The sequence below is a fragment of the Carcharodon carcharias genome, chromosome 5 (genome assembly GCF_017639515.1).
Source record: "Carcharodon carcharias isolate sCarCar2 chromosome 5, sCarCar2.pri, whole genome shotgun sequence".
NCBI classification, from domain to species: Eukaryota; Metazoa; Chordata; class Chondrichthyes; order Lamniformes; family Lamnidae; genus Carcharodon; species Carcharodon carcharias.
The window spans coordinates 150393521-150418384 of NC_054471.1; the positions used below are offsets into that span (position 1 = coordinate 150393521).

Genomic DNA, 24864 nt, shown 5'->3' on the forward strand with positions numbered 1-24864 from the left:
AAAGCATAAATTTAGAACCACCTACCTGCAATGTCCTAAGAGGGCTGGACAACTTCTCAAAAGATCTATATGTTTAGTAAATGATTTTCAGTTTTTTGTTTGAAATAGTTTTGATGGAAAGGGTCTGTCTTCACAGCAATGAGAAATACCTACTTCTAAAGAACCAATAATATCACATAACTCCATTAGCTGAACAATCAGATTTACATTTCGTAATTTCTAACAAGTCCTACATTTAAAATGTTCTGATGCACGATCCAGCCTGAAACATTTAGCTCTCTTTCATTTTCAAATATTGACCAATCAGCAACTCCATAACTTTTTTGTTCCTGCAGGGACAAATATTATCAGATGACTGTCAGGGTAGTTGATGGCCCTTGGATTTGAAAATGTGGATGCGGAGGTGGGTGTTGTAACCGACCTCAGAAATTTGGAGGAGATGAAAAAATTGGAAACAGAAGCAAGGAAGTTCAGAAGGAGGTTACGATGTTGACTGGAGTGCCAAAGGAAGAGAAAGTTGATGGAAGGGAAGATGTTGTGATTGGAGGGGGAAGAAAAGAGGGGAATGGGTGTGTATTTTTTTTCACCCCTCTCCTAAGGGCAAGTGGTGTTCTCTCCTCTCCAGAGGAAGAGGGTAGTGTTTTGTTTGGGGGGCAGAAGAGGGAGATGGTTGCGCTATGTAGGGAGGCATGGGTATTAAGAACAGGAAGTGATAAGGCATAATATGTCAGGAGGTAATGGCAAATTTTACAGGATAGCCATGGGTTGAAGTTTTAGGAAAAAAATAGGTGAAGTTTCAGAAATATACTTTTCTTCCATGGTAAGAGAGTTAAATGAAGATAACTTTCTTTCAACCTTACATCTCTGAAATATGATGAAATAATTTCAAGTTCAATGAAATGAGTACGTTCTAGAATTTATACTTTTTCTTTCATATGTATCACTTTTACATTAAGCTAGCATAATACCGTAATGTAAATAGCAGATAGAACATCCTCTATTCGTGCATTTATCTTACTGCTACCAATTTTAACCAGTTCACATCTTATATATATTGCTTGACTCCACCTGATATTCCTCTTCATGCATGTTTAAAATTTAAATGATAACGTGGCACAGCATGTGTACCGCCTAAACATTTAAATCATGTACAGGTAGCTAGGTGCCTTGGAACCCAAAGGGCCCTCTTTTTTTGAATAAATTTTGACAGTATACTGAATTGCACTTCATACAGTACAAGCCCTTGGGGCAATACTTTGTCTTCCAGGTGGTTTCACACTGCATCTTTCAGAGTTGTAACAGAATTAAATTCTACTGGTAAGTGGAAATTGTTTGAAATAAAGCTGAACAAAAGTGGAGAGAGTCTGAATTTGCTTAAATAAAAACAGTACTATACTAATCAGTGATCAAATTAAATTTGCAGGGCAAACCGGACCTCCAAAATGTACACCTATAACTTTGAAACATTCCTCAGTAAATCTTAGCCTCATGTAGTTACTTCCTCAAATTACTTTTAAAATGAGAACATTTGGAGAAATTCCATATGTAGGTGTTAAGCAAATATGCACAGATGACTACAAGTGGTATATAATTAGAGGTAATAACAGAGTCTGGATTACCTTTAAGATTTGTTCTTGTGTTTTATCTAAACCAGACCTTTCAAGTAAACATTCCTGCTTTATAATCAAATGTCTTTGATTCAGTGCTCTCCAGATGTTGATCCTTCCTATTGTTCATACCCATAACCTTATTCGCTAATAAACATCAGCAGTAAACAATAGGAAATGTTTAACAAAACCAATTTGAAAAGTTTATTGACAGCAAACTACAGTTAGTGTGAGTTTTATGTTAAAATGTTACAACTGAAAGCAAACTGTTTTTACAGTGAATAATCTCAGAAGAATGCAATACAAATAAAACCTTTAAGTACTGAACTATAGACAGCACTTGGAAAAAATTTACACCTATATACATATAAACACCTACACAGTTGTCATGTATGCCTCTATAATGAGACAAGCCTCCAAAACTCATGGAATTTCTGATCATGGCAAGGATGCCACATATTTTCCCCTTTAATGCTTACGATTATTGGGTGTCCTCGACCTACAGAAGAAAGGAGAAAAAAAAGCAAATTAATAATATGCAAGACTGCACTCTAATCACTAGCTAAATTAATTGAAAATATAGTATTTCATATTAAGAGATTAATCATATAGATAAAAAAACGCTGGAGACCAATATGTTGGTATCATTTAACATTACTGGTCTTATAACTTTACATAAGCAAAGAGAAATTGTATAAAATGTGTACTACCTTGATCGTGACTTAGACTTGTGTTTGCGGCTTGCCTTCTTACCAGACCTTTGAGATTTTTCCACTGATCTTGAGCGACTGCGTTTCGATTTCTTTGCCTTCTTGTCTCTGCTGCTATCTGGAGAACGTGAGCTGCTCCTTGCACTAGATTCTGTTTCTGAATGCTTTTTACCATCTTTTGTAGATCCTTTCTTGCTGGACTTGCTATCTTGCCTGGAATATTGCTGAGGCAGTTTACTGGAGCTATTGCGTGAGTAAGTCCGCTCTGATTCCCTTTTTCGCTTCAGCTTACTCTCATCCTGACTGCTGGACTTACTGCTGTCTTTATCCTCCTTTTGCTTATCCTTTCTCTGTTTGTCTTTCTTTTTGTCCTGATCCTTTTCTTTGTCCCTTTTCTTTTCCTCTCTCTTTTTAACTCGCTCAGCACTTCCACTCCTAATTTTTTTCCTGTCCCTATCTTTACTATTCCCCCTTTGTCTTATTCTACCTCTGCTATGGCTCCTACGCCTTTCAGGACTCCTACGTCTTTCCTTGCTCCTACTGCGACTGACGTGCTTGACGTCACTCTTGCTTCTACTTCTTTGCCTATCTCCGCTTCTCCTGTTTCGAGACCCACTGCGATGTCTACGCCTTTCCCTTTCCCAACTTCCATTTCTGCTGTTTCTCCTAAGTCTATCCCGGCTTCTACTCCTCTCCCTTCGGTGCCTGCGGGAGTAACTCTGGCTTCTGCTACTACGTCTAGTTTTACGGGAAGGGGATCTGCTCCGGCTCCATTTTTTCTTTCTCTTAGGAGAAAAAGAATAGGAAGAGCTACTACTACTTTCTGTGCTGCTACTGGAAGTCGAGCTCCTGGACCTACTGCTGCTGCTGGTGGTGTCACTGGTGCTGCTACTCCCACTACTACTGCTGGAGGAACTTCTGTTTCTTGAAACTTTTTCCTTTGAATTTTTCTCACTAGAACTTTTATTCATTTCTGAGTTGGGTTCAGTTTCACTCTGAGTTCTTTTCTTTTCAGTAGCAGTATCACACTCTTTTTCTTTCCCTTCCTGTTTTACTGCACTGCCACCATGTTCTTTACTCTGTTCTTTAATATCCACCTCCCTGAAAAATTTGCCCTCCTGATGTTTTGCATCTGGAAAACAAAAATAAAAATGAACCGAAATTGATTTTGAGACATTACAAGTTTCGATGAGAGGTTTATGGCTCAGTTATGTAAAAACACAATGTAAGATTAAGAATGAACATGGAAAACTAAGACAGGCAGAAACAAATCTTGACCTTCTGTGTTTAGGACTTATCCAATGAGGCAACCATGCAAAAAAAAAAAAGCTCTTTTCAAGTTTTCAGCCCCACAAAATTCAAACGGGATAAACCAGCAAATTGTGAAACAAGTGCAATTGGGACAAAGTTGCCTAAGCCACAGTTTGGACACCCCTGGGTTAAGGGAAAATTAAAGGGATTTAAACTAAATTAACAAAGTGCATTTGCATAAAGAAAAATACTATAAACTGAGAGTACATTTTGAGTGTGTACAACGCCTTCCCAAAATATTCCACTGCAAAGCTTTCCTTCTTTCCCATATGGACCATTCACATGGTAAGATGCTGTCTAATGCATTGATCCATTGGTTCAATTTAGTGTCTTTAGGTGATGAAATTTAAATTCAGGTATTCAGCCTGCAGGCGCAGAAGCTATTAACTAACATTTCTGATTTATCTAGAAAACATCAGTTGAAAATAAAGGTATAATCTTGGAAGCATGCCTACTCTTTTTTCCTTCTTTAAAAAACATGCTATAGTTGGATGGTTTGGTAGGGGCTAAAAAGTCCCCCAAGCAAACATTCAGTTGGTAAGTGCACCTTTAGCTGGGACAGTGATGCAATGGAGAGCACTTGACCTGAATCAGCACATTTTTTTCAATGTCTCATGACAAAATTCAAAAGTCTTGCTCCCATTTGCTATCCCGATTCTTGGTTCAAAATATGCATCTAATTGAAACAGATAAGGCTTAATTAAAAAGACTACCAACACAATTTTTAGACTCACTAATGAAATCTGGTCATTTAAATGCATTAAATAAAATCATAGAATGATACAACATAGGGTGACAATTGACCCATCGCGCCTATACTAACTCTTTGAAAGAGCTATCCAATTAGCCTCCATCCCCTACAAATTTTTACCCTTGAAGCACCCACTTCCCTTTTGAAAGTTATTATTGAATCTGCTTCCATCTTTAAGGCAATGCATTCCAGTTCATCATAGCTCACCGACTAAAGAAGTGTTTTTTTTCATGTTGCCTGTAGTTCTTTTGTCTTTACCTTAAACTGGCATCCTCTGGTTACTGACCCTTCTGATACTGGACACAATTTCTCCTTATTTACTCTATCAAAACTCAATAATTCTGAATGTCTCTGTCAAATCTTCCCCTTAACCATCTCCACTCCAAGGACATCCTGTTTTTAAGTCTCTTAACAAAGTCTTTCATCCGGGGGGGGGGAGGGGGGGAGAGACAGAGAGAGATTGCAGGATTGCAGGCATTCAAAGCTCAGCCCAAGACTACGCTTTCAGGAGATGATGGTGAGGGGCATTAACTGAAGGGAATAAGACCTAATTTCTGGATTCAGAACCTACTACAAGACTCTGGCTCACTAGAAGTGTAACATTATAAAGCTCAGCCCTATGGTTCCTCTGCAGATTGGCAGGTGGTTGTAAATCTCAGGTTCTCCCTTAAGTTCATAAGTTAAAAAAATTGCTTACTTTGTCCTTGGTCATTGTTGTTCTGTCTCACCTGCATAGATCTAATGGAGGTGCCTATTGACAATAATGCTTCAACATTTCTGCTCTTATTGTAGGTACTTTAATCTACCATGATGTTGCTCATGGACATTATATTTAAAAAGCATGCATCTCTTACGTTTCATTATACTCCAGCTAATCACCAATCACACTATGTATGTCAGAGGATTTGCTGTTTTGTAAGGATAGGAACATAATGGAATATATTACTTTGGTAGTAAGGTGAAGGTGTGGCATCTTTTAAACTTACGAGGCATAAATACTCCACAGTCTTGCAACAATGGCAGAGCATTGCTTATGGAAAGGTGTTAAAATTTCTGTTAAGAAGGGGATGTCTAGTTGTGACATACCATTTTTGTTCTAGATAAATCTATCATTGATAAAAATACTGATAGTCGAAAGTTAAATAGTTATTTTTGTTTTGTAGATTAAGTTAACTTTGGTCAGTTTGTTGTAGTAATTTAACTATTTGATTGATATTAGAAACAAAGTAAAAATACATAAAAAAAGACTTGTTACATTACTGTGAATTGACTGGAGCTGGATCTGCAGAGAGGATGCACTGAAGTATTGTTAAAGTGAGAGAGGTTTAAAATGCTCAATACATGTAAAAGTTAGTTTAAGAGAGGTATTAAATAAAACAGAAACCACTCTGCAGACAGGTAGCATTTGTGAAGAATTGAAAAAAGGTTAGGTTAATATCTTGGAATCACTATAATGAAAGTGGGATTGGATCTGAAACGTTGATCTAACCCAATTTGATTTTGTTTGTTTGCTGAGTTAACAGATTTGTCGGATTAACCCATCTCAGATACGTGCAGTTGCCAGGGCTGTGCTTGAACTTGCTACGCGGTTACTCACTGACAGCTGCTAGGACTTTATGTGGATTAACTCGTTCATTACTGGGATGCGAGCTTATTGGTTTTGCAGATGACACCAGTAGCACTTTTAAAAAATGATTGTTAGCCCATCACTTAGACCAGAAGTTTTGTCAGACTGAGGGATCCAAGGCAGATGTTTTTGAAAACATTGTGTCTAATCCAGCAATACCCTGATTTACTAAGCTGTTGGCAAATATAACAAAAAAAAGTTGATGAAAACATTACAGACCCGTAAAAGTAAACAATTTTTAAGAACTACATGCTTAGGAGTACTTAACTGAAGAGAGACTCTTAATTGGGAAGGCATTGAAAAGAGCCAATTCTTTATATTTGCCCAAAGCCAAAGTAAACCCAAAGCCTTTGTGACAAGTTTGTCTTTATCAGTTCAATGATAGGAATCCAGAAGGAAGAGAGAACAGGAGGTTGTTACCAAAAAGGGTTGAAGATTAAGTTGGTGAAGATTAAATTGATAGGTCTGACGTGGAAGACTTGAGGCACGATCAGCCCTAATTTGGGAGAGGTTCTAAAATATAAATGTGTTGGGTGAGTGATCCCACAAGGATCCAGGAGGATAGAGTGGTAGGTTCTGGCATAAAATTGAAAACTGAGTCGGACAGGATGAAACGCTGTGAGGAACCTAACTATGCAGTTTCAGCAACTGTGCCAAACCCCAGTAAGAATGGAATCAAAAAACAGAAAATGAAACAAAATGGCAGGCAAACATGACAGGATAGCTCAACAGCGCCAGCTTGTGGTCAATGGCCCACAAAGCTTTATAATACAACAGGTACAACAGGACAGGCATATTTTGATACTGGAAAATATTGACAGATGGTATTCGGAGGGATTTAGCTTGTATCCAAATCACAGAATTAAAATGTAGGCACAACGAGCAATTCAGCCAAATAATACATTAATCTTTATTGCAAGGGGGTTGGAGTAAAAGAATAAGGAAGTCTGCCACAAAATGTGGGGCTTTGGTGAAACACCACATGGTGTAACATGCACCATTTTTGATCTCTTTAGCTAAGGAAGCAAATATTTGCCTTATAGACTGTGCAACAAAGGTTCACTAAATTCATTGTTAGGATGAGAGGAGTGCTTAAGTAGAATGGGCTTACATTCTCTGAGATTTAGAGGAATGAAAGATGATTTAATTGAAATGTATAAAATTCTTAAGAGCGTTTCCCCTAACTGGAGATTCAAGAACAAGGGGTCATAATCTCAGGGTATGGGATCAGCCATTGAAGATAATTCTGAATTTTTGGAATTTTCTACCCCAGAGGGCTGCAGATGCTCAGTCACTAAGGGAATCAAGGAACATGGAGATAAGATGGGAAAGTGGAACTGATGTAGAATATCAGCCATTATCTTGTTGAATGATGGAGCAGATTCAAGGCACTGTATGGTCTACCCCTGCTCCTATCTCTTCGTTATATTGCTACTTTAATAATGACAAAAATTCTGACGAGAGAAGGTTAAAATACAGAAGAGGTGGTGTGTGCAACACAATATTTTTAATTAGTTAGTTGACCTCTGAAGGCAGTGTACATATAAGAAGTGATCAAGGGTGAAAAGCAAGAAGGCAGGGAGATAGCTGGATCATGGCATGCAAACATAATTCTGCCCTCATTTTAAATCAAATGTGCTGTCTTTATTTTTATTTAATATATTTTTTAAAGAGTTAAATCACAAAACTTTGAGAAACAGAATTAGAGCTCATTGGAGAACAGGAGTATCTATGCAGTACAGTTTGAGAAGCTGGGAGAGATAAAACTTAGAAAATATAATTCTACCACGGGCAAGCCGATATAGCAACATAACTGTGACAAGTTTACATGGGCAATTTTAAGTTGACAAAAAATCTGTCGAAATGTCACAAAAGCAAGGCTTTGGAGACATTGTTAAAATGTGACTGGTACTATAATATATGGATCGAGAAGATTATGAACATTTATTAATTCATGCATGCTTAACAGTATGTAAAAAGCACACAATTTGTAATCTACAGATTTTCAAATAATTTGTATGATAACAATTATCTGAATATGAAATACGATGAATTTTGCTTCACAGAGTCCACAAAATTTGCTACCCAAGTATGTAGTGAATATATTATGAAACATTTCCCATGGTTCTATAGAATATCCATTAATGACATTAGAGAAGCTCAATCTTGGTAAGATGAAAATCTTGGCTCGGAGTTAGCTGGATCTCAACCAGGTAAGCAGCAGTGGTACTGCAACTGCCTTCATTGTTCGGAAGCTCATGGGTCAAGAACAACAACTACAGCAGTCAAGTACTGGGTAATGTACCCATGGACCAATATTGGTAAACACCCTCAGGAGAGGAAAAGAAATAGCTAGGGAATGGATATAGGTAAATATTGGAGAACACCACACTGACAAGTTTGAGTAGAAAATAAAACACCTCCCCTCAAACAGCAATCATACCTTCCATTTGTTTCTCCTGCTGCTGTTGTAGCAGCAGCTGCAATTCCCTTTCTTTGCGTCTAAAGGCATCCTGTTTTTGTCTGATTCTACGGTGTAGTTCTTCATCATCGGTGTCAGAGGATTCAGAGGCTCTCTCACTCCTCTCATCTTCACTGTCAGAGCCGTACCCGCCCAGTCCACCTGCACATAAAAACCCCAGTTTCTTTCACAGTGGAAAGAACATACTTTCTAGCAGATTTTTAATTTAGTTCATTATGTTTGCTGGCTTTCATTTGTCCAAATTCATTGCTGAATTACTGAAATTATTTGCATATTTGAATATCAAACATTTTAATACCAATTTTGAAATACTTTCTGCAGGGTTATCCAGATAAGATTTAAGAAAACAAAACTTTCAGTGCTAAGCTATTAACAGTAATTTAAATCTGTGCTATCAAAGCTTAAATTGAAGACAATTTCACACATGATTTCTCAATATCAACCCAATATGACTTGGAGGACAAGCTAAAGAAGTGATGTATTTGTGAGCACATCAAGTTCTGACATTGAGAAACTCTTGTATTTTTATTGACTTAGTTCATGACATTTAAATATGCTAATGTGGAACCCTGCTAATAGCTTGATAGGGAAATTCACCAACAGCTGGTTCTGAGCCATACAGACCAGGAAGGTCAGTCTCAATCCTTAGTCTGTATACACTTTGCTGATCTAAGCTGCAGCAGTGGTCCCTGGAAAATATTTTGTGGTAGGTAGTGGGAAGGAAAAAAATTTGCTTAGATATTTGCTTGTCATCATGACCCATAACTCTTCTGAAAAGATACACATGGACATTAATTGAGTTTAAGGTCAGTCTTATGGATCCATTTTACATTGCTGAAAAGAGAGGCATGTTGCCGAACCTTTTTATGTTGCACTCATCAGAACAAATGCAACGATACCAAACTTCAAACGATCACAACAATTTATTCTACAGGAGAAAAGGGTGCTGATTGGTTGGGAAATCGAAGCTGATTTTCTCCATGGCAACGCCTCAGCGAGAGAACTATAGGCACCCTAAACTCCCAGGTAATTCAAAGAAGGCACAAGACTTCAACATGTCCTTTTGTTTGCAGAGAACAGGTTCCTGCGTATGAGTGTATGTCACATGTAGCAAGCATAAATAAGCCACATAAGGAGCTTGGCTGATTATCTTAAATTGGCTGTTAGCGCAGCTATTAGCACAATCAGGATTATTCAACAAATGCTTCAACAAGCCTGTGCTTGCAAAACCTAAAATAAAATATCTACTGTTAGATGTGATTCCGCGATTGGGCAGCACTTGCGGAACAATCCGGAATGTGTTAACAGCTGCACTGCTAATCAATTTAAAATAATCCATCAAGTTTGTAACTTGGCTCATTTACGCTTGCTGAAAGGGACATAGATTCATTTGCTGGGACCTGTTCTCTGCAAACAAAAGGAATATGTTCAAGCCTTGTGCTTTTTTGAATTATCAAGGAGCTTGAGAAGCCTATAGTTTCCCGTTGCTTTCTCCATGGCAATGTCTCATCCAGAGTTGACTTGCCAACCAATCAGCTCCCATTTCTCCTGTAGTATAAACTGTTGAGATTGTTTGAAATTTGGTATTCTTGCATTTGTCTTGATATGTTCAAGATGAAAAACTTTGGTAAAGCATCTCTCTTTTCAGCAATATTCAAGTTCGGTACTGTCAAACAATTGTTTAGATCCATTTTAATTATAAAGTGGGCAACATACAGAAGGGGCTGCCAGTCCCTGTGGAATTGCACCCAGGTGCTAATCACTAGCCTGAGGGCAGACAACGGAAAAAAAACACTACCAGCAGCAACCACAAAGCAACATTTTAATTTCCTTTTAATGCAATCATTTTCTACCTCAATTTCCCATTTTAAATGATTTTAATGCTTTTCTTCACAGCTTGGATAATCCTTTGTAAAGTTGAGGATTCTTTAAAAGTTTATTGTGCGTGGTGGTTTTTTGGGGATTACCAATTTCGGTAGGAAATAGGTTTGTTAAGCAAATTATCTTAAAACATGAGATGGGCATTTAAGACTTCGTACTTAAATTTAGATGAATAGATTCAAAACTGTTATTGCGGTATTTATTAATTTTCTGATATGAAGTCCAGCCTGTTTTATTGGTGTAAGTAATTGGTGAAAGTAGTGTGAGGTGAACCATAGCTGGTAATCAGAGGGGAAAAAGCAAATACAAACAACCATGCAGCAAAACATAAGACATCACACTTTGCAATGCTGCAAAGTTGCTACACCTGAAACTGTCTTGTCAGCACTCTTAATATTTGCTAAGAAATTGCAGACAAGAATCACTATAACAGTATAGATTAAAAAACAAAATAAATTATTTGTAGGAAGTGACAATTTTTTTTTACAAGCAAGATAAACCATCACAAAACATAATTAACATAATGGAGACTGTGTATAGCAACTGTTCATTATCTCTAGCTATGGAGCACACAAGGTTTATTCCGGGAACAGGTTCTGGACTCACTTTTTGGGGCTTAAAACGCTTTAGTTCTTTAGTAATGGTTTTTTGGCTTTAACAAATACTTAACACTATAACCACAAAGCATAGACTGAGTAGTCTCAATGACTTTGTTTTAGAAAGCAAGTGTGGAAGTGGTATTAGTGCCATTGCATTCATGATTAAAATGGCACAGCTACTGAAAGAATAAACAAATGTACCAATCAAGGTAAAGCTTACTAGCTCCGAACTGCCAACTGCAATAGGTGTATTTGCTTGAATCTGATTTAGTGACAATGAGCTTTGAATTAGTGGGTTCCCACTGATGTCATTTTCTTTAACCAGTTTCCAGTTGGGAAAAGAAAATTGACAACATTAAAATGGGCATTATTATATCACTATAACAAATACTTTTGGAAACAGGTTGCACTATGCAGAGAGGTAAAAGTTCAGGCTAGGAAAGGATGAAGCTCTGCAATGTCAGCAAGACAGCTTGGCCACTAGTACTATACAAGCAATGCTTTCCATAACTTTATGTAGTAATCTATAACTGGATGAGAAAACAAAGTGAGAGTTGAAAGTACATAATTATCATCTGTTGATTGTAAAGTACACGTTGACTGTTAAAAAGTACACGGTGACTGTTAAAAAGTACATGGTGACGATTAAAAAGTACATAGGTACAGCACATGTACAAACTTAAATTTTGGACAAATCCCCTTTCTCCCATTACCCCTTTTTTCTTAAAGGATGCTACTTACCAAGTCCAGTTAGAGAAGCCAGTGCACTGGACTGTGCCAGCTGCTTTGCAGGAGCTTTGTATCACATCAACAACAGGAACAACATGTTAACACTTTTTCAAAGTCATGAGTTGCTATGGCATTGCAAAACTGTACTACTACAGCTGCTTTGCAAGGGAGAGAAGAAACATTATAAACAAAAAGATCCATTCAAGAGCACAGTGCTTCACATAACAGGCATATTTTGTTTACAACTTTATATCACCTAAAGCAAAATCAGCTTGCATCTTCTCTAATAATACACGATCAATGAAGAAGGAGCAAAGGATTTGGGTTTCATATACTTTTTATATATGGTAGGGAGATGCAGTCAAGCTTTTAAAAAAAAAATCTTGATAATGTTCCTACGTTTATAAAAACAAAACCTGAAAATAGTGAAATGCTGATATATTTTTTTAAAAACTGGTGATACATCTCAGTATGCATTCAACAGGAAATATTAATACTGGCTTGGCAGCAAATGCAAAATCTGAAAAGGCAGGCTGATTATAACATCGATTTCAGAATTCACGTTAAACCAAAATTATCCCAATTTTTAATTCCTAGTTCTTAATTTCAGTTATTAAGTAAGCATAGCCAAATAAAGTATACTGCATTTATAATCCAAGGAACACACAGAGTCTGGAGTCTGCTGCAGATAGGAGGCTACAAATTGAATTGCTGTTCTAGAGACAGTTCACAATAAATGCAATACACTACTGCAGATCACTGCTAGCACAAGTCCATGTTAATGATTATACTGACTGAAACCAACCTATTATTAATGGATATTAAAGTTGCACTCCTAAATCTGTTAAATTTGCAAGTATAGGGAATTATGTAACCCTCAGTTCCTTATAGCAACTACGAAAAATAGTATGATAAGAAGAAATTGCATTAATTCCTGAGCTACCTTTCTAGCTACCTGGATTAGTGCTACATATTAAAATAAAGCTCCTGACTAGACATTTACTAGAGGATTTTATAACACATCCGTGCTCATTTTTTTTTTTACAGTGGCTACCCCAATAACTGTCATAAACGTCAAATATCCCATATCTTCTTTCTGTGGATATAATTTCCAGAATTTTCCAGTTGGAGGTCACTTCCATTTTGGAGAAAAAATGTCAGTGATGATTTAGAAAGTATCATGGAATTTTTGGATTTTAAAAAAATTGAAATCTTGTGGGAGAAAATAAATCAAAGCTTTCTTGACTGAAATACACTTCATTTTAGTTTCGCATACAGTAAAATCCCATTCAACCAAATCCCTCTCAAAACTCTCAATTAACCAAAAGGGAGACAATTATCCAACAACAGATCATCAACAAATCTTGTTTGACTAATACAGGCCTTGAAAGTTGGGCTATCTTTTGTGCCAACTGAAGACAGACCACTGGTCAATCCCAAATAACTACGTTGATTTTTAAAAAAAAATTATAGCACACTGGCATGGGTGTAAATTCAAACCTTAACTCTGTTTTCTTATCAATAAAGCACTTTCAATTTGAGGTAACCAGGCTCAGTACAGAACATTCCCAGGAATAGGTACAGCACAGACAGACATAGAACAAAGTTCTCTATCTATTCTGTCCTAATCTCAGAACACACACATTATATTTTTACAGTTCTCAAAGCAACCATCTTTAGGGGTGTCTAAGTTTATTTACCAATTAATGCTAAATTAGGGACAATTGTGTGTTGTAGCCCCACATGCACCAGGAACTGGAATGAGACTGCCAAACACATTTCATACAAGACCCTTAGTCAGCAGAATGAAGAGATTTCACCCCATCAGTCTAAGCTGTATTTGAATCCATTGTCCACCAGTTCTCAACTGAAGCTCTTTAATTACTGATGACCAACTACAGGGCAAACATTTAACAGCCATTTAGGTCACATTCAAAAGATAATTGAAGAGCTACAAGTTAAAACATTACACAAGCACACTCACCCCCTCCCCCAATTAATTTCAGACATAAGCTCTTATATTTCAGCTATATTTTGAATTGAATACCTTTGTCAAATGCTAAAACTATTTAATACTAGTTGTTAATCTCTAAGAGACCTAGTCGTTAATCTCTAAGAGAGCTAGATAGGCACAAGGGAGAAAGGAATACAAGGATATATGGGGTGAATTAAGGTGGGAGGCGGCTTGTGAGAAGCATAAACGGCATAGAACTATTGGGACAAAATGGTCCATTTAGCTGGTGTTTCTTTGCTGTAAACACATCTCTAAAGACAGACAGACAGTTGAGCAAAAAAAACAGCAATACACTTGGCTACAATCTCCCTCTGCAGCTAGTCAGCAAGATTAAGCTGATTCATCAACTAACCTGCAGGCTCATTTCTCCTCACTTTACTGAATATCCCGCCTGACATATTCTATAGGTCTCTTAATTACAACTGCTCCCCAGATGAAAATAAGTTGTTTTATGTCTGTGATAGTTGGTCACAGCTACTGTATAGTAAAACTCATTCACCTAATCTGTTTGATTTACTTCCATATCCCACAAACATTTGATTTAATGAGGTTTTACTGTACTAGCTGCTTAATTATTTTTCTCTCAAGGAGTGTAAAACCTCTCTGTAGAGTGTACAATGAGGGAAATATTAAATTCAAGAGTAGCTTACTTATCCATTTCTCCTTAGGAATAAATGCAATTTTCTTTATGAATGTATAGACATTTTAAATTTACTGTCAAGCATTTTAATATATCAGAAATTCCAAAATATGTCGAGTCTGAAGGAATTAAAAACTTAGGCCATTTTTTCAGCTTTTTCAATTTTAGTTATATTCTACCAATTATTTATTAACAAGGAAACTTTTTTTACCTTTAGTGGCTTTACGGTGAACTTCTCTGGCAACATAATAGATCTCTTCATTTGTTACTTCCAAAAGAACTTCTGTAAGCAGCATCTTCATCATTATCATCTGTGATTAAGAACAGAACAGCAAACATTTTAATGTTTGCGTTAGCTGATCACCACATGAAAAAAGGGAGATTATAATGGAATTTACATGCATAAAGTCAACAACCACTTTTACAGCCTTGACCAGTCATCGCAGTAGTTTTTTTTTTCAAGTCTACAAATGCACCTGGAATCCATTTCTACTTTAATTGTTAACTTCACTGACAGGGACTGACAAGTCACCTGTTCTTTAAACCACACATAAAAGGTCAGAATAGCCATAAAAAAGTTGCTTACTCTGATCATTTTTTTTCTTGTTTTGACTTGGTAAATAGTTTAATTTTAAAAGTTTCTGTACTACAAACTCCTTCAAGCTTATACATTGTTTTTGCCAATAATGGTATTTAGATTTACATTTTTATGTTCATTAACAGGACTGTTTCAGTGCAGAGAAATGGAACATTCTGGCACCCACCTTCAGCAGACATTCCCATTTTAAATATGACAAAGCCTGTAGTGGAATAGGATGTCCTCTAATCTGCTCAATAATCTTCATCAATCTCAACTTCAGCCATTCCTTTCTTACCGCACGGAATATAATCACAAAATGACTATTTATATTATTATCCTTAGAAACTAAAAGATGAATTTTAAAAAGGGATGCATTAATAGCTTTAACTGAAGTTTTAATTATGCAAGATAATTAATTTTAGGGAAAATGATTGTGGCAAGGGCTGGAAGGAGACATACAATATATTCAGACAATTCTTAAATCAATATGCTGTTGATCAAATAAGAAGATGCATTACTTGACTTGGTTATGGATAATGAAGTATGGCAATCACTTGACAGAAAGCAAGGAAACATGTTGGAAGCAGTGATCAAAACATAAAGGTATAGTTAAAAAAAGTCGAGAGCAGGATACTTGACTAAGAAACAAAGCAAAATATGGTCAGATAAAGAGAGAAGGAAAAACTAATCAAAATTGATACACTGAGAATAGTAGATATTTAAAAGGAGATTGAGAAGGCTCAATAGGTTTATTTAAGGGAAAAAAGTTGTATGTGAGGTTGAAGGTCCATGTGCAAAACATTGGTAAGCCAGTTAAGATTTAGGTTCAAAGCTTTGGATATTCTACTCGAGAAACCATTAAAAGTCATGGATTGTATACAGCGTGGATTCACAAAAATGTTGCCAGGGATGCAAGATTACTGAGACTATTTTACAGGGGTAGAGAAAGTTTAATGATTTAATAGACTTTGAAGGCATAGACATAATGGACCAAAAGCTGCCTGTGCTGTAAACACCTATAGATGAATAGGGAACTAACCACGAAAGCTAGAACCAATTTAAATACAGAAGTTACAAAAAGAGCTTAGAAATGCACAATTGGATGCACAAAATATTAAGAGAGCAGCACAAATAGACAAAGCCACAAGAAGTGAAATTAAATCTTTGAATTTGTATCTTGAGGCATGGAAAAGCAAGGAGGTAATGTTAATCTTGTATAAGGCCACAGAAAGACAATAGCTGGAGTACTGTGGACAGTTTTGGGCATCCCATCACAGGAAGGATATAAAAATGAAAAAGGCGCAGCATAGCTTCACTAGTGTGATACCAGGGATCAGAAATAACAGTTATGAAGAGAGATATCAAGAATGGCTGCTCACACTGCCACTTACATTGGATATTAAAGATAAGTAGGCAATAGTGTCACCTATTTTGAGGACTTGATCAGAGGCAAGTAAAATCAAAAGAAATGCAATAGCAATGACAGGAAAAGCATGACTGATATTGCAGAAAGTCTAACAATTGATGCAGGTATTTGCATGTGAAATATCAGTAGCATTTGAAGAATTTACAGCTTTTGCATGGTAATGCATCCATTCCTTAATTGTGTCGAAGTTATCTTTCCTTGGTCAACAAAATCAATTTATTTAAAACTACATTTGCATAAGCCTCAAATTCAAATTAGAGTTCTTTGTACTTGCAATGTTCCTTAATACTTGCCAGAATTTTGCAAATACACAATTCATATATTTCTAATTAATTTTATTTCCTAATTGAAAGTTTTAATTTCAAACCCAAAGTGCAACAAGGTCAACAGATTGACATGCCATCTGAAATTCTTTTTCTTCTTCAGTCATTTCTGGTTCGCTCTGTTCTTCCTGAGCAACTGGTGAGGGGCTCCTACTTGGTTTGTCGCTAATTTTTGTTTCAGTGGTTTCATATTCCTCATCTTCATCATCACTGTCCTAAAACACCACAAACCAGAATAATATCAAGCGCCAAATTTCAAAGCAGAGTTCAACAAAAATCCAACTAACTACTTTGTTCAATTTTTAAAAAATCACAATCCCTTCCAGAGGTATATTCTCTAAATACGTACTCACCAAATCAGGCAGCTGAACATGAAAACCAACAGGTTCAAAACAAGCATGTTCTTTGTGCTTAGTGTAATATATTATTAACTGAACAAACACAAGTACACACATCTCAATTTCCCTAAATGTAACTACCAGACTACATAAACAGCTGAATACTCAAAAAAATATATCAGTATGTTCTACAAACAACGGTATCTGGTTTAAGTTCTTCTGGAAAGGATAAAAATGTCAAGCTGCAAAAAAGCACATTAGCTGCTAAGCCATCATCCCTTTTGCCATGCATATTTTACACACAGAACTGTAAATCACTAGCAATGTTAGTAGTAGTCAATCTTATTGGACAGATTTTTCTGAAAACCTGTAAACAGTCTCAAATGAAAAACATGGCTAAGAGCACATCAGTTACTGCACCTTGAGATATGCCGCTGTGCACGCACTTACAAATTTGCTTTTGTGAGGCAATCGTGGTCCATCAGTTTCTTCAGGAACCTCTTCTGGATCTTTTTTGCGTTTTGATGATTGAGCTCGCTCTTTTTCTAACCTTTCTTTCTCAAGCTTTTTTTGCTTTTCCCGCTCCATCTTCTCCAGTCCCTCACGAATCCAGGCTGGCAAGGTTCTACGTTTCACAGCATCTGCAACATCAATTATGCAATCTCAGTGCTCTGATTAATGCCTTTAAAGGTTAATAACTTTATTGCATTCCACTGTCTATTTTAATAATAACATTATCAGCATTCAGCAATAGCAAACTTGCACTGAGAAGTCTATCATATTAAGCTGATTTTAATTGCAATATCATAAACAGTAATTCAATGCCATTGAGATTGCTGTATGGAAGAAGTGTAATACGTAGTTTAGTTATTTCCCCACAGTAAGTGAGAGCAACTGAAGGAACACTACAACAATAAACACTATTTTGTTTCATAGCTACGAATTAAAGAGCAGGGATGGCTGAAATCTGGGAAGTCGATTACTAATTTCTATCTTGGCAGCTAATAAACTGTTTGTGGATGAAACAGCATCGTTGTTACCATCTTTAAGGGCCTAAATTAAGTTAGTTTAGGGTACTCCCAACTCAGTTTACTGTGTGCAAATTCACAGCACAAAGCTACATGAAATGCAGAACGAATACTAGTCTCACCCAGGAGTCAGAAGTATAGCTTGTTTGGGGTGTGTAAATACTACAGATTAAAATGCTCTCGAGGTTGTGTATGTTTTGGGAAGATGGGAGAGAATGAAAAAATGTCAATGGTCATTATATTTAAAATGTGCAATACTTGACTTGTAGTATATATTATAGTTGCTTGGTAGTGCAGAACTTGAGTATTGGTGAAAGAAAGACATGCTGTCGAAGCTTTCGACTTGCACTTATCAGGACAGATGTAAGATTGACAAATTTTAAAGGGAACAACAATTTATACTGCATGAGAAAAGGAATGCTGATTGGTTGGCAACTTGGCTCTGATTGGTCAAGATGTTGCCATGGTGAATGCAGAGAGCTCTTGTCCCCCATGCTTTTGTTTATTCAAAAAAGGTGCAGTGTCTGCCTGTAGAGAACAGGACTCTGCATATGAATATTTGTAGCTTCTAGCAGGTATAAGTAAGCCCAAGTGATAATCTTAAATTGGTTATTAGTGTAATTCTTAGCAGATTAGGATTGTTCAGCAAATGCAAACCAATCGTGGAATTGCAATGTAATGTCTAATGAACGTAAACACAGATTGGTTGAATATGGTCAATATTCTGCCTATTGTGAACAGCTAAAGGGATGTGTTGTTTGATATGATCTGCCAGTCATTGGGACGTATGGCCTACATATCTGGCATTGCACTGGCACTGAAATTCATAAACATTACTCATTTGGGTGGTAGGCAGAACATCTTTTTGGCTTGACGGCAGCATCCTGTTAGTGGAATACACTTGCCACTTATGGACATGAAAAGTGCCCAGTCCACTTCAAATTACCCTGCAAGAGTAAAGTATCTAAAAAATTTGAACAATAGGTGAAGCTAGCTATTTCATGCTGCTACTATGCAGTGGTTTAGAACATCACTCAGAACAATGTCTAACGTTAGATGTGATGATTCTACAATTGGACAGCATTTGTGAACAATCCAGGACGTGCAAAGAATTACACCAGCAACCAATTTAAGATCATCAATCTGGCTCGCAATGTAGCTCACTCAGTCCTGCTACAAGCTACGTATATTTATATGCAGGGCCCTGTCCTCTGCAGGCAAAAGTAATATGTCCAGACATTGCACCATTTTTGAACAAACAAGAGTACGGTGGGCAAAGCACCCTGACGTATTTGCCATTGCAACATCTCAACCAATCAGAGCCAACTTGCCAATGAATCAGCATCACTTTTCTCGTGCAATATAAATTGTTGTTCCCTCTGAAATTCGGCATTTTTGTGTCAGTCCTGACGAGTGCAAGATGAAATGCTTTAACAGTATGTCTTTTTCAGCAATATATATATTATAAATATAAACTATTTTAAGACAGCTGTTAGGAGGGGATATATAGGCAGATAATAAGTGAGAAGATGCACTCAGGCGTGAAGCGAGTTGGGTCTTTTCTCCTTGAAAAGAGAAAGAATAAGAGTAGCTTGATAAATGTCTTTTAAGTTAGAAAAGGGTTTGATAGGGTGAATTTGGAGGAGCAATTTCGACTTGTAAACTAGTCCAGAAAGGGTTGAAGAGCTTAAATATAGGATAGCCACCAAAAGATCAAATAAATGAAATTAGGGGAAATGTCTTTATATACAGAATCTTCTTTACATAGAGAATCACAAGAACGTGGAACTCACTGCAACATGAACTAGTTGAAGCATACTAAAAGTGATGTATTTGAGACTTGGTGCATATAAGAGTAGGGAATAGTGACACATGGGAGTAGCAAGAGGCAGTTAGAGGTGGAGAAGGCTGGTACGGTATATAAGCACAAAGACCAGTTTGACCAAACAGTGTTTCTGTGCTATAGATTCTATATAAAACAGGTTGGACATATTCATGGACATTTTCATCACAAGACCTCCTGCTTCCAACCCTGACCAGTCTAACAGCTTTACCCACACCCCACCAAATCTAATATTTTTATAACTAATCAACAGAAATGTTGAAAGAAAATGGAAGCTGACAATTTTTCTTAAATGCCCCCGATTTTTTTCCACCTGGGTTGCTTGCAGCAGTAGAAAGAAAATTAATCTCAATTCCTGGAGACTTTAGAACAATCCTGGAGGGGAGTGTGTTTTTTCAGGTCACTTGTTAAGCGAGTTGTGCTACACTTGCAGTTAACTGGTTCAAACCTTCCAAGTGTGAAGAGGTTTCAAGAACATACATTACCAACCATGAAGTTCCAAAGCTACAGAAGGTGGGCAGTGAGAGAACAGCTACCAATAACAAGGAGCAGAAGAGGAGCCAATGGAGTGTTTTTGATCGGTATGCTAGTGTCTCACTATGCTGATCAACTTAATACTGCTAATGAGATTTGTAACATTAAACACACAAAAAGATTAAAATTACTAAGCAGTAAATGTTGTTTGTGATTGCAATATCCCTAATAATGTTTCGTGTTGAAAGCCTTTGGAGTCTCTTAGAAAAGTCCATTAGAAAAGCCTGAGGCTTGATTCATGAAGCTTTTCGGGGGAGAACACTGCCTGTTAAATGATCAAAAAGGTAAAAGACTACAATCCCCACAATCCATCATGCTGCAAAATCAGAGACCAAAAACAAATCAGCACCAGTATCCCACATTCCCGATGTTTTGTAGTTTCCTCTAATCATGTATGAATGCTTGTAACAAGATTACAATATAGTCAAAGGAAGCTTTGTAGAAACTGCAAATATGATTAGTTAATTTCAATAGTAACAAAAATGAATTACTAAATTACCCCTACTTAAATAAAAAAAAGAGACAAATGCTTCATACAAAGGTTCAAACTGGCAGAAAACAAAACTCACCGAGTGCAGGAGGGTCTTGTTTTACTGATATGGGTGAGCGTGGGCGGTCTCTGTAAGAGGGCCTGTCTCTACGATTAGGTGGTGGCCCAGGTTGCCAATAAGGTGGATGAAATCCTCCAGGAGGGCCAAAAGCTGCTCCATGCTGTAAGTGTAAAATATTACGTACTTGTTTCATGAGATTATTCATGCATCTCAATTTCTCAGTGAATATACCAACTTTCTTACACAGCTAACCCAACCAAAGTGTGATGGGTTGAGAATGTCCCTGCAAAAAAAGTGTGGACTGTTTGGTGTCCAAACCTCAATCCTGGCCTGAATACCCAGATGGGCCCCACCACCACCAATGTTTCAGCAGTACATCTGGTCTTAACAATTGGAAAAGCTTAGACATTGGAATTCTGATTTGCTGTTCAAATCCTGCTTCCGAAAAAGGCCATCTGGAAAGCTGGCTGCAAGGCTGGGACCTAATGTACTTGCTGCCGGACTAATGCCAGTAGACACCTGTTGAACTTATGGCACGAGAACGCCTGTGGAACTTGAGGCCATTAAAGTTAAAAAATAACAAAATCAGCCAAAGATTAAGATGTGCTTTTATAAACGTATATTAAGACTGTGGATGAAACAAACTTTTGCAGAATTTCAATACAATATTGTACATAGATGACTTCTAAGTTGACCAATCCTAATGTGAATTCTAGTAACTGAACCTAAAGCTAAAATATGTCTGCAGTGTATAGCCTGGATGAAAGAGCCTCAGAATAAAGAGCTGCCAATCAAGAAAGCTCAATAACAGTATGCTACACAAAGTGAGATTCCTCGTGTAGTGTACCCTGATGTCACTCAGCTCTACCTTACCAGCACCTTTCTCAACCCTTCAACACTCCCATCATATCACTTGTCTGATATCCAACACTATATGAGCAGAAATGTCTTCCAAATATTGGGAAGACAGAAACCATTGTCCTGGGTCCCCACCACAAACTTCATTCTCTAGTCACCAACACCATTCCTTGGCCTAAGGCAAAACAAGACTAACAAGTAACCTGATGTTGTATTTGATCTTGAAAGGAGCTTCTGACCACATATATTATCCTTATCATAAAGACTGCTTACTTCTGCCTCAGTAACATTGCCCAATTCCACCCTTGTCTCAGTTCATCTGCTGTTGAAATCCTCATCTGTGCCTTTGTTATTTCCAAACTTCATTATTCCAATGCCCTAGTTGCTAGTCTCCCATCTTCCACCCTAAATAAACTTGAGCTCATCCAAAATTCCATACTCTAACTTATACAAAATTCTGTTCACCTATGTGCTCACATGACCAACATTGGCTCCTGGCCCAGTAACTAAACTTTAAAATTTGCATCCATGTTTTCAAATCCCTTCATGGCCTTGTCCCTCCCTATCTTTGTAATTTCCTCCAGTCCTACAATCCTTTGGGATCTCTGCACTCTTCCAATTGTGGCCTCGTGCATATCCCCAATTTTAATGTTCCACCACTGGTGGCTGTGCCTTTAGCTGCCTAGGTGCTAAATTCCAGAATTCCCTCCCAAAAGCTCTCAGCCCCTCTCTTCTCCTTTAAGACGCTCCTTAAAACCTACCCAAACTTTGGTTCATCTGTCCTAATATTTCCTTACGTGGCTCAATGTCAGATTTTGTTTGGGAGGGAGGGGGGGGGTGCGTGGATGAACTATCTTAAAAATGCTCCGTAAACAATCTGCTGTCATATATAGAATGCACATCAAAGGCTATTCAGCCAACTATGTTAGCTCTTTGAAGAGCTATTAGTCCCATTCCCCATAGCCATGCAAATTTCTTCTTTTCAAGTATATACCCAATTCCCTCTTGACATCATTATTATATCTGCTTGTACCATCCTTTTAAACAGTGCATTCCAGATAATATGTTGAAAAAAATCATGTTTTCCCCTCTGGCCTTTTCATCACTTATCTTAAATCTGTGCTCTCTGATTGCAGATAGATGTCTGCATTCCTTCCTATTAGTAAGTCAGCTGTTCCTCAGGACTTGATGCTCTAAAAGCATGTTTTGAACTCTTCAATGGCAAAAGCCTCTTCATGCTTTGGCCATTTACCATCCAATTCATTCTACAAATACTTTAATATTTGCTGGCAACTAAAATCATCAAAATTGATTTCCATCTGATTGGTATGGTTTAGAATCTACAAACAATATATTTATTGCTCTTTAAAAGGACCAATAATGTAATTTGCACATAGAACCAAGCTTCTGTATCCTGATTAATATTCAAAGAACTCAACTTAAGCTTGAAGACACCTAGGTTACCACCTTAATTCTAGTTCTGAGACACATTTACCTTAATGGCTAATGTTAGCATAATGTACTACCCAGTCACCTTCCACTTTTACAGAAAAAAAGGAAAAACCCCAAAGCGCATAGTGAGCTGGGAATCAAATACACCATGCAGCGGATGAGGCTCTTCATTGTTTTAGAGTGATGTGCCTAACTGTGAAGCTAAATATACTCATGAAAAAAATTAAACTTTGTGATTTTTAATGCTCTCTCCAATATAATGCAGCTTGATTGCAGCTGCAATAGAAGTGCTTACAAAATAGACACCAAAAACGAAACTGCATTAAACAAATTTACCTGATAATCAAACTGGCTGACCGGCACAGATCCCATTCCAAAGTTTTCTGGTGCTCCTCCAAAATTGTTGTTATTGACTTGATTGAACATACGTCTAGAGTCTGGTGCAAACTCACCACTGTCCTGGCTACTGTCCTCTGATGGAGGGACTATGTCCATGGGGGCTGGGGTTGGTATCCACTGCTGCTGGTCTGGTGGTGGGGGAGGTGGTCTATGGTGTTGCATTCCCCAGTCTAGTAAACATACAAATTGAAATTCAGCACAATTTTCAAAATCTTCAAAAGATGGACTTAAAAATGTTGAACGTGTGGCCATAGGTTACTTTGAATTTCTATCTGGATGCTGATTTGCAAATATTAATATTTATTGCTCCCCAGTACACTCCTCTAAGTCAAGCACTTTACAGATTTTGTTACAATGTTAATTTCAGATTTTAAAATTGATTTTTTTAAAAAAGCAATTTTGGGAATTTATTATTTTTTTCTATCTTCTGCATATTTTTACTAACCATGGAATGCTGAGCTTATAGCTGGTATAACGTGCCTCTCCTTGTGTTCCTGGCCATAACCTGGGAACAATGTAACTTTTAAACCTCTGCCTTGGGGAATGTAAACAGGCCCTTTGATGGTCAATGATAAAACCAGGGGATCTATATTATTCCTGTCTCTTGGCTAGAAACCTGGAGGCAGGCAGTGACAGTGATAATATTTAAAGACTTAAAACTTCTCACAACTGGGAACTACGTATGATGGCTGGGCAAGGGCAGAAGGCTGACTGAAAAGAAAATGTAAACTCAACTCTTGAGGCTAATATTTATAGCACTCAGGACCACACAACTCCAGAGCTGGGATGAGCCAGGTGTAAATAAAATATTTTTTAGGATAACTAATTACAGTGAAACAGCATGATGGAAGAAAGTTATTGTAACCCTGGAAGTGTAGGAAGTGGGTGCTAGTAGATCTTACAAGGTATTGCTCAGCAAGCAGGAAAACTGGTTCCATGAATTGGGGCGGGAGAGGAAGTACTGCCAGCTTGACTTGGAATGGTGGGGGGAAAAGGAGAGAGAGAGAAGTGCTGATGTAAACTGGGAAAGGAGGGGGTGAAGCATAGAATACCAGCTGCAGTGTTACCACTGAGCAAAGCTTATATTTTAAGGGAAGGAAGAACTGGTAGTGGGGAATAAAAAATGTTAATCTCACCAAGAAATTGAGTGGGGGAAGGGGGGTAAAGAAAATGTTAAACTT

At 37.3% G+C, this 24864-nt stretch overlaps 2 protein-coding genes across 3 annotated transcripts in view; both read right to left on the reverse strand.

The window, feature by feature from the left end:
• Positions 1 to 2104, reverse strand: part of coq3 (coenzyme Q3 methyltransferase) — a 28677-nt gene extending 26573 nt beyond the window's left edge. The window contains exon 1 of the mRNA XM_041187180.1: positions 1987 to 2104. Within this exon, the coding sequence (XP_041043114.1) occupies positions 1987 to 1997 (11 nt within the window). The 5' untranslated portion in view covers positions 1998 to 2104. The remainder of the gene's footprint in view (positions 1 to 1986) is intronic.
• The window catches only part of pnisr (PNN-interacting serine/arginine-rich protein), a 36380-nt gene continuing 13299 nt past the window's right edge, over positions 1784 to 24864 (reverse strand). The window contains exons 4-12 of one of the 2 annotated variants that reach the window (XM_041187178.1): positions 23621 to 23853; positions 20993 to 21134; positions 17469 to 17659; positions 16758 to 16895; positions 14563 to 14662; positions 11710 to 11763; positions 8450 to 8629; positions 2318 to 3449; positions 1784 to 2106 (exon numbers count right to left, since the gene is read on the reverse strand). In XM_041187178.1, coding sequence (XP_041043112.1) covers positions 2076 to 2106; positions 2318 to 3449; positions 8450 to 8629; positions 11710 to 11763; positions 14563 to 14662; positions 16758 to 16895; positions 17469 to 17659; positions 20993 to 21134; positions 23621 to 23853 — 2201 coding nt within the window. In that variant the 3' untranslated portion in view covers positions 1784 to 2075. Of the gene's footprint in view, positions 2107 to 2317; positions 3450 to 8449; positions 8630 to 11709; positions 11853 to 14562; positions 14663 to 16757; positions 16896 to 17468; positions 17660 to 20992; positions 21135 to 23620; positions 23854 to 24864 lie in introns of those variants that run through there. The other variant, XR_005942951.1, reaches the window with a different exon arrangement.